The sequence below is a fragment of the Natator depressus genome, chromosome 7 (assembly GCF_965152275.1).
Source record: "Natator depressus isolate rNatDep1 chromosome 7, rNatDep2.hap1, whole genome shotgun sequence".
Lineage (NCBI taxonomy): Eukaryota > Metazoa > Chordata > Testudines > Cheloniidae > Natator > Natator depressus.
The window spans coordinates 50,173,133-50,185,513 of NC_134240.1; the positions used below are offsets into that span (position 1 = coordinate 50,173,133).

A 12,381-nucleotide genomic window follows, 5' to 3' on the forward strand; every position below is an offset into this window, starting at 1 on the left:
GCGAGCCATGGTGGTGGGAGGCTGCTCAGAGTGGCCAGCCAGCCAGTGTTACTACCCCCAGAAGATCTGGGGCCGGGCTCTAGCTGCTCTGGGAGATGCACACGTTGCTGCTCCACACCCATTAAACTCTTGCCCCACTGAATGGAGTTCAAATAGCTGCCGGCTGAGTCTCCACTTTGAGTCAGCGGAGCAATGGACAGGCACCAATGGCATACGGCTGCTGCTGCTGCTTCCCCATGACCCAGCAGGGTCCCACTCTCCGGATCTCCTGCCCCAGCCCCACCCTGGCTCACCGGTTGCGGATGCTGACGGTCCAGGGTGAGTTCCCAGGGCGTCCCCCGACTATACGGCCTTTCAGCTGGCGGCGCTCATCCCTCTTGCCGCACTCGGCAAAGACAATATTATCTGCAGACATGGGGAGGATGAGGACAGCGCACGGGGGCCAGGGCCGGCAGCAGACTCAGCAGGAGCTCCCCAAAGATTCCCCCAGCCAGAGCCAGGTGCTTGGTAATCTAGGTCTTTTCCCAGTCCCAAGAGGGAGGTGGGGTCACCTAGAGGCTCTGTGGCCTCTGCTCCTGAGCACTATCCCCTAGCTGAGCTGCCCCCGCCTGGCCCCAGCACCTGGACCCCGGCCACAGCTGGTGGGCTTTACCTGCAGTCTCCAGGATGGCCAGCGTCTTGTCACCTGTTGGGGAAACAAACCAGAGGTGGGGAAGACCAGTTGCCCCAAGAAGTGGAGCACAGTAGGTGAGCCAAGCATGGATGGCGCCAGGTCCAGGGAATGGCCAAAGCATAGCCCTGAAGGGGGTTCAGCCCCCAAGCCAGCTCTCACTCCCACCTTGCAGAGACCCAGCTCCTTTTAATGCTGATTAAATCTTTTGAAAACTCTTCCCGGTTTCCACGCTGGTACTGAACAAGCCCATCCAGCAGCACTGGAGTGGGGTGATTGAGCCCTTAATCGCACCCCTTCACCCCCTCCTCCAGTGCACCCCTACCCGAGCACCTTCTGGCCCTGGCCTGTCCGTGGCCCCGGAGCCCCACCTGCCTGACACAGGTATGGCTGGTTACCTGGAACCCACAGGGCAGTTTAAGGGAGCAAGCTTGGGGCCACCAATCCGCCCATCCCTCTGCTAGGCCAGAGCCCAGGTCTGCCCTGAGAGGGCTCAGATCCATGTGCCAAACACCAGGCAGCCAGGGCTGGCTCTGCTGTGGAGAAGACCCCTGGAGGGGGCAGCCCAGCCTGTGGATTTGGAGAGGTGGCCCTGGCAGTGGCCCTGGGTCAACAGGAGGCTGGGCCACAGGCCAGCCTGGCAGAGGGGAGCCAGGCCGCGAGCCCACTGCATTTTCTCAACTCAGCAGCATGACTCCAGTCCCCAGAGAACATGGCGTGGGGCAGTGGCCTTGGGATTGAGCTGTCCCCTCTCTGTGCCAGGCACCCACCGCAGGGCTTGATGGCGCAGTAATCAAACTGGGTGCTGGGGTCCATAGTGTAGCACCAGGGCCCATGGCTGTCGTTGTCGGGGTTGCGGCAATAATTCTCCTCCAAGCGCATGGTGGGGAACATGGCAGGAGAGATCCTGGGGGGAGATGGGGAAATCAGCCCTGTGTCCCTCAACCCCGACCCCTCCCCCCGGCTGCCTCTCAGCCCCCCATCCCTCAGCCCAGATTCTCATAGCCACTCTCCTGCCCCCCACCCCTCAGCCACCTCCAATCACTCTCTAGCTCCTCGTCCCTCAGTTACCACCCACCCCTTTGCCACTCTTCTGCCCCCTGACCCTCAGCCACCCCACCCCTCAGCCCCCCAGCCACCCTCCTGCCCCTGCGCCTCAGTCACCCCCACCCCCAGCCACCCTCTTGCCCCGCACCACTCAACCCCCCCAGCAATTCTCCTGCCCATCACCCCCAAGCCATCCTCCTGCCCCCCGCCCCTCAAATTCCCACACCTCAGCTACCCTCCTGCCCCTGCCCCTCAGCTCCTCGCCCCTCAGCCCTCCCCACTGCCGCCTCCTCAACCCCCCTGCTGCCCTGGTTTCCCTCAATCCCCCCAACCCTTCAATCTTCCCACACCTCTCATCCCTTGTCCCAACACTCCCCACAACCCTCCCCCTGAGGCGAATGCCATTCCCATTGCCCCAGCCCTGCTGCTCGCCTTGACGCAGGCTCCATGGCACGGTCACATGCCTAGGTTCCTGGGCCCAGTGCAGGGACCTCCCCACCCGGGGCCTCTCCCAGTGGCAGTGGGGGCCATTTCTGGAGGAGGGGAGACCCCACACTTACTGGGGTGTGTGTGGTGACCCTGCTGACCACTTCTGGCAAGTGATGCCCTTCCGGGTTTTGCTGATCTTGCCCCTGTACAGCTCACCATTTCCATGGTAACAGTCTGGGGTGAGGGAAGGGAAAGGACAGCTGTTACTGGGGGTGCACAGCTCCCCCTGCAGCTCCCTAGCCTCCGTCCCCACCATGACACCCCTCAGGGACCATCCTGGCACTGCTGGCCTAGCGCATCCTGCCCTGCTCCCAGACCGCCAGAGACTGCCCAGGAGGTAACACACACACTGTGTTCTGTTATTGGAGGGTCGCTCTTGGGCACTCAACTGTACACACTAGTTTGTTATTGTAGGGTAACTCCTGGGCACTGGGCTGTGGGCACTGATCATAGAATCATGGAAGATTAGGGTTCGAAGAGATCTCAGGACATCATCTAGTCCAACCCCCAGCTCAAAGCAGGACCAACCTCAACTAAATCATCCCAGCCAGGGCTTTGTCCAGATGGGCCTAAAAAAACCTCTAAGGATAGAGATTCCACCACCTCCCTGGGTAACCCATTCCAGTGCTTCACCACCCTCCTAGTGAAATAGTTTTTCCTAATATGCAACCTAGACCTCTCCCACTGCAATTTGAGACCATCGCTCCTTGTTCTGTCATCTGCCACCAATGAGAACAGCCTAGCTCCATCCTCTTTGGAACTGCCTTTCAGGTAGGTGAAGCCTGCTATCAAATCCCCCCCTCACTCTTCTCCTCTGCAGACTAAATAAGCCCAGTTCCCTCAGCCTCTCCTCATAAGTCATGTGCCCCAGCCCCCTAATAATTTTTGCTGCCCTCCGCTGGACTCTCTTCAATTTATCCACATCATTTCTGTAGTGGGGGGCCTAAAACTGGACGCAATACTCCAGATGTGGCCTCACTAGTGCCGAATAGAGGGGAATAATCATTTCCTTCGATCTGCCACCAATGCTCATACTAATGCAGTGCAATATGCTGTTAGCCTTCTTGGCAACAAGGGCACACTGCTGACTCAGATCCAGCTTCTTGGCCACTGTAATCCCCAGGTCCTTTTCTGCAGAACTGCCGCTTAGCCAGTCAGTACCCAGCCTGTAGCGGAGCATGGGATTCTTCCGTCCTAACTGCAGGACTCTGCATTTGTCCTTGTTGAATCTCATCAGATTTCTTTTGTCCCAATCCTCCAATTTGTCTAGCTCACTCTGGACCCTATCCCTACCCTCCAGCATATCTACCTCTCCCCACAGCTGAATGTCATCCACTAACTTGCTGAGGGTGCAATCCATCCCATCATCCAGATCATTAATGAATATGTTGAACAAAACCAGGTCCAGGACAGACCCCTGGAGTACTCCACTTGATACCGGCTGCCAACTAGACATCAAGCCACTGATCACTACCAGTTGAGCCCAACAATCTAGCCAGCTTTCTATCCACCTTAGAGTCCATTCATCCAGCCCATACTTCTTTAACTTTCTGGCAAGAATACTGTGGGAGACCATATGAAAAGCTTGGCTAAAGTCAAGATCTATCACATCCACCACTTTCTCCACATCCACAGAGCCAGTTAACTCATTATAGAAGGCAATCAGGTTGGTCAGGCATGACTTGCCCTTAGTGAATCTATGTTGACTGTTCCTGATCACCTTCATCTCCTCCAAGTGTTTCAAAATGGATTCCTTGATGACCTGCTCCATGATTTTTCCAGGGACTGAGGTGATGCTGACCAGTTTGTAGTTCCCAGGATTCTCCTTCTTCCCTTTTTTAAAGATAGGCACCATATTTGCCTTTTTACAATCGTCCGGGACCTCCCCCAATCACCACAAGTTTTCAAAGATAATGGCCAATGGCTCTGCAATCACATCAGCCAACTCCCTCACACCCTTGGATGCATTAGATCTGGCTCTATGGACTTGTGCAGGTCCAGCTTTTCTAAATAGTCCTTAACCTGTTCTTTCACCACTGAGGGCTGCTCACCTCCTCCCCATATTGTGCTGTCTAGGAGCTGACCTTGTCTGTGAAGACCGAGGCAAAAAAAACATTTTTTTTCCCACATCATCTGTCACTAGGCTGTCTCCCCCATTCCATAAGGGTCCCACACTTTCCTTGACCTTCTTGTTGCTAACATACCTGTAGAAACCCTTCTTGTTACCCTTCACATCCCTTGCTAGCTGCAACTCCAGTTATTCTTTGGACTTCCTGATTATACCCCTGCATGCTCGAGCAATATTTTTATACTGCTCCCTAGTCATCTGTCCAAGTTTCCACTTCTTGTAAGCTTCCTTTTTGTGTTTAAGCTCACCGAAGATTTCTCTGTTAAGCCAAGCTGGTTGCCTGCCATATTTGCTATTCTTTCTGCACATCGGGATGGTTTGTTCTTGAGCCCTCAATAAGGCTTCTTTAAAATACAGCCAGCTCTCCTGGACTCCTTTTCCCCTCATGTTATTCTCCCAGGGGATCCTGCTCATCAGTTCCCTGAGGGAGTCAAAGTCTGCTTTTCTGAAGTCCAGGGTCCATATTCTGCTGCTCTCCTTTCTTCCTTTTGTCAGGATCCTGAACTTGATCATCTCATAGTCACTGCTGCCCAGGTTGCCACCTACTTCTACTTCCCCTACCAATTCTTCCCTGTGTGTGAGCAGCAAGTCAAGAGAAGCATGGTCCCTAGTTGGTTCCTCCAGCACTTGCACCAGGGAGTTGTCCCCAACACTCTCCAAAAACTTCCTGGATTGTCTGTGCACTGCTGTATTGCTCTCCCAGCAGATGTCAGGGTGATTGAAATCCCCAATGAGAACCAGGGCCTGTGATCTGGAAACTTCTGTTAGTTGTCTGAAGAAAGCCTTATCTACCTCATCCTCCTGGTCCAGTGGTTGATAGTAGATGCCCACCACGACATCACCCTTGTTTTTCTCACCTCTAAACTTAACCCAAAGACCCTCAACAAGCTTTTTCTCCAGTTTCATACTGGAGCTCTGAGCAATCATACTGCTCTCTTACATATAGTGCAATTCCTCCACCTTTTCTCCCCCTGCCTGTCCTTCCTGAACAGTTTATACCCATCCATGACAATGCTCCAATCACATCATAGCATTAGTAGGAGCATTGCCAGCACATCGAGGGAGTGATTATTCCTCTATATTCGGCTCTGGTGAGGCCATATCTGGAGTATTGTGTCCAGTTTTGGTGGCCCCCACTACAGAAAGGATGTGGACAAATTGAAGAGAGTCCAGTGGAGGGCAACAAAAGTGATCAGTAGGCTGGGACACATGACTTACGAGGAGAGGCTGAGGGAACTGGGCTTGTTTAGTCTGCAGAAGAGAAGAGTGAGGGGGGATTTGATAGCAGCCTTCATCTACCTGAAGGGAGGTTCCAAAGAGGATGGAGTTCAGCTGTTCTCTGTGGTGGCAGATGACAGAACAAGGAGCAATGGTCTCAAGTTGCAGTGGGAGAGGTCTAGGTTGGAAATTAGGAAACATTATTTCAGTAGGAGGGTGGTAAAACACTGGAATCGGTTACCTAGGGAGGTGGTGGAATCTCCATTCTCAGAGGTTTTTAAGGCCCGGCTTGACAAAGCCCTGGCTGGGATGATTTAGTTGGTGCTGGTCCTGCTTTGAGCAGGAGGTTGGACTAGATGACCTCCTGAGGTCTCATCCAATTCTAATCTTCTATGATTCTATGATAGTTTCCTGACTGTGCCAGGACTTCCAATTCTTCCTGCATGTTCCCCGGGCTTTTTGCATTCATGTACAGGCACCTAAGATAACTAGATGATTTGTTATTGTAGGGTCGCTCCTGGGCAGTGGGCTGTGGGCACTAGTTATTGTAGGGTTGCTCCAGAGCACTGGGCTGTGAGCACTGGTTTATTATTGTAGGCTCTCAGGGCAGCCCAGTGTCTCCTCCCCGCCAGGGCAGTCCTCACCCTCCACCGCCACCTCATCGGTGCAGCGTTTGATCTGGAAGCAGAAGGCGACGCGCATGCTGGGCAGGCTGGTGAAGCACCAGGGGGCCTCTGAGCCATCAGGGTTCCGGCAGTAATTCTCCCGCAGGTCCCTGGCAGACATATCAGCTCAGCTTGGGAACGCCCCAGCCAAACGCACAGCATCCAGTGGCTGCCAGCCCCCATCATGGGAGCTGTGCCCAGCCACAGAGGTGTTTCTGTGAGTTGCAGGCTGGAATTTCCAAGGATACAGATGCTCAGATCGCCCCCCACAGACAAGCTGGGGGCAGCTCCCCCTAAGCTGTGGCATCAGGCTATGGGTATTCACAGGCAGCCCCCCTTCAAGGTTGGCTCCACCCCATCTGGGCCAGGGTCACACCTGTGCTGGAGGCTCAGGGCCTGCAGCCACGGAACCAGCAAGCCCTGCTTGGCCTCATACCACACTCCCAGCCCTGGCTGGCTCCCCAGGCTGGCTCCCATGCTGTGACTCCCGGCTGCAGAGCCAGCCCCTCTTGCCCAGCTCCAGCTGGGGCAATGCTGCAGCCGCCAGACTGACATGTACATGGTCACAGGGGGAGCCTGCAGCACCTGGGACCTGAGCCAGGGAGTCTGGTTCCAGCCAGCTCAAGCCACAGCTGCACAGCTGTTCATGCCATCCAGGACCCTGGGTGTTTATTCAGACAGCTAGCGCAGTGTGTGCTGGTGCCAGGTCTCATCTGAGGGGGAACAGGTGACCCCTCCCCCAAGTTCCCCTCCAGGAACCTCCAACAACCCCTCCCCCCAGCTCGGCCCCCGCAGAGACCCCCTCCTCCAGTTAGCTCCCCCATCATAGGGACCCCATGTGACCCCTCCCCCAACTAGCCCCCCTAGGGACCCCAGCCTCTCCTCCTCCAGCTAGCCCCCCATTCACAGGCACCCCAGGCAACCCCTCCTCCAGCTAGCTCCCTTCCTCATGGGGACCCCAGGTGACCCCTTCCCACCTAGCTCCCCCTCACAGGGACCCCCGTAACCCCTCCCCCAACTAGCCCCCAAGGACCACCCAGCAATCCCTGCACAGATGCTCCTCCCTCCCCCACACCCAAGTGGTCCATCGCCTACTTGCACTCGTATGCCTCAGGCTGGAAGTGGTGCCGGTGCGGGGTCTGGGCATCCCAGCGCTGGCAGGGGATCCCTGATGTGGTGACGTTCACCTTGCCCCGGTAGCCTTCGCCTTTGTGCTTGAAGCAGCTGGTGGTGGTATCTGTGAGGTGTGGACGTTTCTCTGCTTCCGTAGATGTGGGCAGCGGGAGAGGCCAAGCGTCACTGGGGGCTGTCTTGGGAGCACCAGGGAGCAGGGACGAGTGGTGTATACTGTGGGCACTGGAACACCTTGCACCCTGGCACCAGCCTGCTGACCAGGGGACTGGTCATGCTGCAGACCCTTCACTGGCAGGGCCTTGCCATGTGCTCAGGGCTGTGAGCCAGAGGCTGGACCTCATGGGCTCTCTGAAATCCCCCTAAGGGCATGGAGCTTGTTCCCGAGTGCCAGCGGGGTGGCCGCTGTACAAGGGGTTGGTGTGCTACTCATCCCCTGCGCTGGGGCAGAGCAGAGAGCAGTGCTGGTCAGGGTCAGCAGGGGGACATTGTCGGGGAAAGGTCTGTCATGGCTACAGGGCTCAACTCCACTGAGGCATGGGAGCAGGGAGCCGGGCACGGTGACATGGGGTGGCCCTGCCAGGTGGCTACACCTCACACCATCAAGAGCCAGAGCCAGACTGGGCACGTCGGCGTTGCTCTCAGTGAGTTAACGATGATACGAACATAGCAGTGTGGTCAACACATCCCAGACACTCCCATTGGCACCCACTACACAGCACTTACTGCACTTGCGGAGGTGGCAGTACTCCCGCTCCCGGGCTGGGTCCGTGGTGTAGCACCAGGGGCCCACGGAGCTGTCAGGGTTGCGGCAGTAATTGTCATCCAGATCCTTCTCGGGGTATCTGGGTGGGACGGGGAGGAGGCGGAGAGAGGTGAGGGAAACCATGATATTTACAAAGCCACGTTCTGATCCTGTCCTGGTCCAAGAGCCTCTGGGATGTGCTCTCCCCCTGCTCGGACCCCCAGGAAGTGGGTTTGCAGTGCAGCCTCAGCCTGACCCTTGGCAGTGACCAGCCCTGTTTGGGGGACGTGGCCAGGATCCATGTTACCCACAGAATCTCGGTGCTGGACCCTGCCTGAACATGGTGGTGGGGCTGGGCAGTGGCAAGTGCACTCCTCTGCAGGTGGCAGTGCCAGCCTGGGGGCTCAGCACTGGCAGCAGGGAGGATCTCTGCTTGTGCCCATCCCATCGCGGAGTGCCATGCCTCCCGGCTGGTCCGCATTCACTTCAGGGCCTGTGTAGTGCTGTGGGGGCTCAGGCTTCCCAGCCCCTAGCAATCCATGGGCAGTAACCAGTGACCCTGGAGAACTCGCTGCTCTGGACAGAGTGCTGAGCTGCCCCACCATCACCTAGCCCTGCTCCGTCCTGAGCCCCCCACCCCCCCAAAGGCCAGGCTGTTCCCATCCCATGCTGAGAACATCCTGTGGGGGATGAGCAATCCCCGCCCCAAACAGGGAGGGCTGGTACTTGTGAGGATGGTATGGGTGCTTGTGGGGGTGCTGCAGGTCCCAGCGCTGGCACTCCCGCCCGGACTCCGTGTGGTCCACCAGGCCTCGGTAATCTTCCCCGTTACACAACATGCACATGGCTGCAAGAGAGAGTCATGCTTCAGGCATGGAGCGAGGCAGGGCACACACAGGCTGGCAGCTCTGAGGGCCTCTGTCAGCTATGCAGGTGGGCATCATTGGCACTGAACCCAGAGAATCCACAGCATCCCCAACCCTCCTAGCCCTGCCCCCAGGAGAGCCCCCACATCACAGACCATCACCAAGCAGACTAGTGCCAGGCAAGGGTTTGTGGGTAGAACCCTGGATCCAGCACATATGAGCATGGCGGTGTGCAGGGGTGAAAGGGCAAGTGTGGGCTGGGTGCTGGTGCACAGGCACCAGCTGTCGCGCAGGGAGGGAGGGAGCATCCAGCCAGCACACGGAGGGGGTGAGGTGTCCAGCCATTGCACCTGGGAGATGGCTATTCCATGCATGGGGGCATAGATGCCGAGTCCGTTGGTGCTCTGGGGATGGAGCATCCACAGAAAAATAACAGTGGGCGCTCCACACATACTGGCCACAGCTGTTCCCTGCCCCTGCTCATCAGCTAATGGGGGAACACTGCTGCCCAACAGCTGATGGGGGTGGTGCTGCTGCCCAACAGCTGTTTGGCAGTTGGGGGGAATTGGGGGAGGGCAGAGAGCGGCAGGTATGCAGGAGCCTCGGGGAGGGGGCAGAGTGGAGGCAGGAAGAGGGGGAGCAAAGGTGGGGCCTTGGGGGAAGAGGCTGAGTGGGGTTGGGGCCTCAGGTGAAGTGGGGGTTGAGCAGGAAAAGGAAAAGTCAGCACCTGTGCTTGGGGGAAGGGGGTTTACTCACCATCTTCACACTTCTTGATGCCACAGCTCTGGTGCCGGATGGCCGGGTCTGTGGTGTAGCACCAGGGCCCCCGCTCATCTCTATCTGGGTTCCGGCAGTAGTTTTCCTCAAGGCCATTCCGCAGAGAGGGTGAAAACCTGGTGGGACACAGAGAGCGCAGGGGGCTGGGATAGTTTCAGTGACTGGTGCCCTAGACCAGCTGGGGCTGGGCTCTGCACAGCCCAAAGGAGGGGCTCTAGCACTCAGGCCAGGGCTACACAACAAAGGTAGGTCAATGCAAGTGGCCTGGCATAGACTTAGGATATGTCTACACTGCAGCCAGATTGATGCTCTGGCGATAGATGCACCAGGGGTCGATTTAGCAGGTCTAACTTAGGGGTTGTCATAAATATAAAGGGAAGGGTAAACCCCTTTAAAATCCCTCCTGGCCAGAGGAAATCTCCTCTCACCTGTAAAGGGTTAAGAAGCTAAAGGTAACCTCGCTGGCACCTGACCAAAATGACCAATGAGGAGACAAGATACTTTCAAAAGCTGGGAGGAGGGAGAGAAACAAAGGGTATATGTGGTCTGTCTATATTTTGTCTTTGTCGGGGATAGACCAGGAATGAAGCCTTAGAACTTTTAGTAAGTAATCTAGCTAGGTACGTGTTAGATTATGATTTCTTTAAATGGCTGAGAAAAGAATTGTGCTGAATAGAATAACTATTTCTGTCTGTGTATCTTTTTTGTAACTTAAGGTTTTTTGCCTAGAGGGGTTCTCTATGTTTTGAATCTAATTACCCTGTAAGGTATTTACCATCCTGATTTTACAGGGGGGATTTTTTTTAATTTCTATTTACTTCTATTTCTATTAAAAGTCTTTTTGTAAGAAAACTGAATGCTTTTTCATTGTTCTCAGATCCAAGGGTTTGGGTCTGTGGTCACCTATGCAAATTGGTGAGGCTTTTTATCCAACATTTCCCTGGAAAGGGGGGGTGCAAGTGTTGGGAGGATTGTTCATTGTTCTTAAGATCCAAGGGTCTGGGTCTATAGTCACCTAGGCAAATTGGTGAGGCTTTTTACCAAACCTTGTCCAGGAAGTGGGGTGCAAGGTTTTGGGAAGTATTTTGGGGGGAAAGACGTGTCCAAACAGCTCTTCCCCAGTAACCAGTATTTGTTTGGTGGTGGTAGCGGCCAATCCAAGGACAAAAGGGTGGAATATTTTGTACCTTGGGGAAGTTTTGACCTAAGCTGGTAAGGATAAGCTTAGGAGGTTTTTCATGCAGGTCCCCACATCTGTACCCTAGAGTTCAGAGTGGGGGAGGAACCTTGACAGGGGTCGATTTAGAAGACCCACCAAATTGACCGCAGATCGCTTTCTGGTCAACCCCCATACTCCACCCTGAACAAGAAGAGTAAGGTAAGTCGACGGGAGAGTGTCTCCCATCAACCCAGTCTGGTGTAGACACCACAATAAGTTGACCTAAGCTACGTTGACTCCAGCTATGTTATTCACATAGCTGGAGTAGTGTAACTTAGGTCAACTTACTGCAGTAGAGTAGACATAGCCTGAGTTATGCATGTGTCTGCATTCACATTTGCCTCCAGCAGATGTAAGCACCCCATTACACCAGCCCAGTAAAACTGCCTCCCAGAGTGGTGTGTGTGTGACACTCTGTGCCCCAGAGCAACACCCTGACACCCCCATATTCACCACTGTCATAAAATTATGATATGTTTTGTACAAAGTGAGCCTTGTGAGGTAGCATTCTTGTTGGATTGTATCTGGAGTTATGAATTTTGCTATGCGTGTGTCACTGAAAGATGTTGTGAAGTTGGAAACATCCACAACTAGCCTTTCAGGTACAAAAATGAAGAAGCTAGACAGTGCTAATGGCCCAACAGTAAAGACAATGGACCATGGAAAAAGTTTGTTCCCACCTGGGAGTGCTTCAGCCAGCCTATGGATAATGGCTGCTATGACTGAGCGAAGCATGCAATGGCATGTGACCAGATCACATGACACTGAACTCAATTTTGGGACTTGTATTTTTCCACAATGTTAATAAATGCAAAGTAATGCACATTGGAAAACATAATCCCAACTATACATATAAAATGATGGGATCTAAATTAGGAGTTCTCACTCAAGAAAGAGATCTTGGAGTCATTGTGGATAGTTCTCTCAAAACATCCATTCAATGTGCAGCAGCACTCAAAAAAGCTAACAAAATATTGGGAATCATTAAGAAAGGGTTAGACAATAAGATAGAAAATATCATGTTGCCTCTATATAAATCCATGGTATGCCCACATCTTGAATACTGCGTGCAGTTGATTTCGCCTCATCTCAAAAAAGATATATTGGAACTGGAAAAGATTCAGAAATGGGCAACAAAAGTGATTAGGAGTATGGAATGGCTGCCGTATGATGAGAGATTAATAAGACTGGGACTTTTCAGGTTGGAAAAGAAACAATTAAGGGGGTACATGATAGAGGTCTATAAAATCATGACTGGTGTGGAGAAAGTAGATAAGGAAGTTTTATTTACTCCTTCTCATAAAACACGAACTAGGGGGTCACCAAATGAAATTAATAGGCAGCAGGTTTAAAACAAACAAAAGAAAGTATTTCTCCACACAACGCACAGTCAACCTGAGGAACTCTTTGCCAGAGGATGATGTGA

At 54.1% G+C, this 12,381-nt stretch overlaps 1 protein-coding gene across 1 annotated transcript in view; it reads right to left on the bottom strand.

Annotated features, from left to right (window-relative positions):
- Positions 1-12,381, bottom strand: part of MST1 (macrophage stimulating 1) — a 174,622-nt gene that overhangs the window by 6,746 nt on the left and 155,495 nt on the right. The window contains exons 5-13 of the mRNA XM_074959623.1: positions 9,716-9,852; positions 8,820-8,940; positions 8,066-8,193; positions 7,313-7,478; positions 6,197-6,327; positions 2,278-2,380; positions 1,441-1,577; positions 653-685; positions 294-405 (exon numbers count right to left, since the gene is read on the bottom strand). Of these exons, the coding sequence (XP_074815724.1) occupies positions 294-405; positions 653-685; positions 1,441-1,577; positions 2,278-2,380; positions 6,197-6,327; positions 7,313-7,478; positions 8,066-8,193; positions 8,820-8,940; positions 9,716-9,852 (1,068 nt within the window). The remainder of the gene's footprint in view (positions 1-293; positions 406-652; positions 686-1,440; positions 1,578-2,277; positions 2,381-6,196; positions 6,328-7,312; positions 7,479-8,065; positions 8,194-8,819; positions 8,941-9,715; positions 9,853-12,381) is intronic.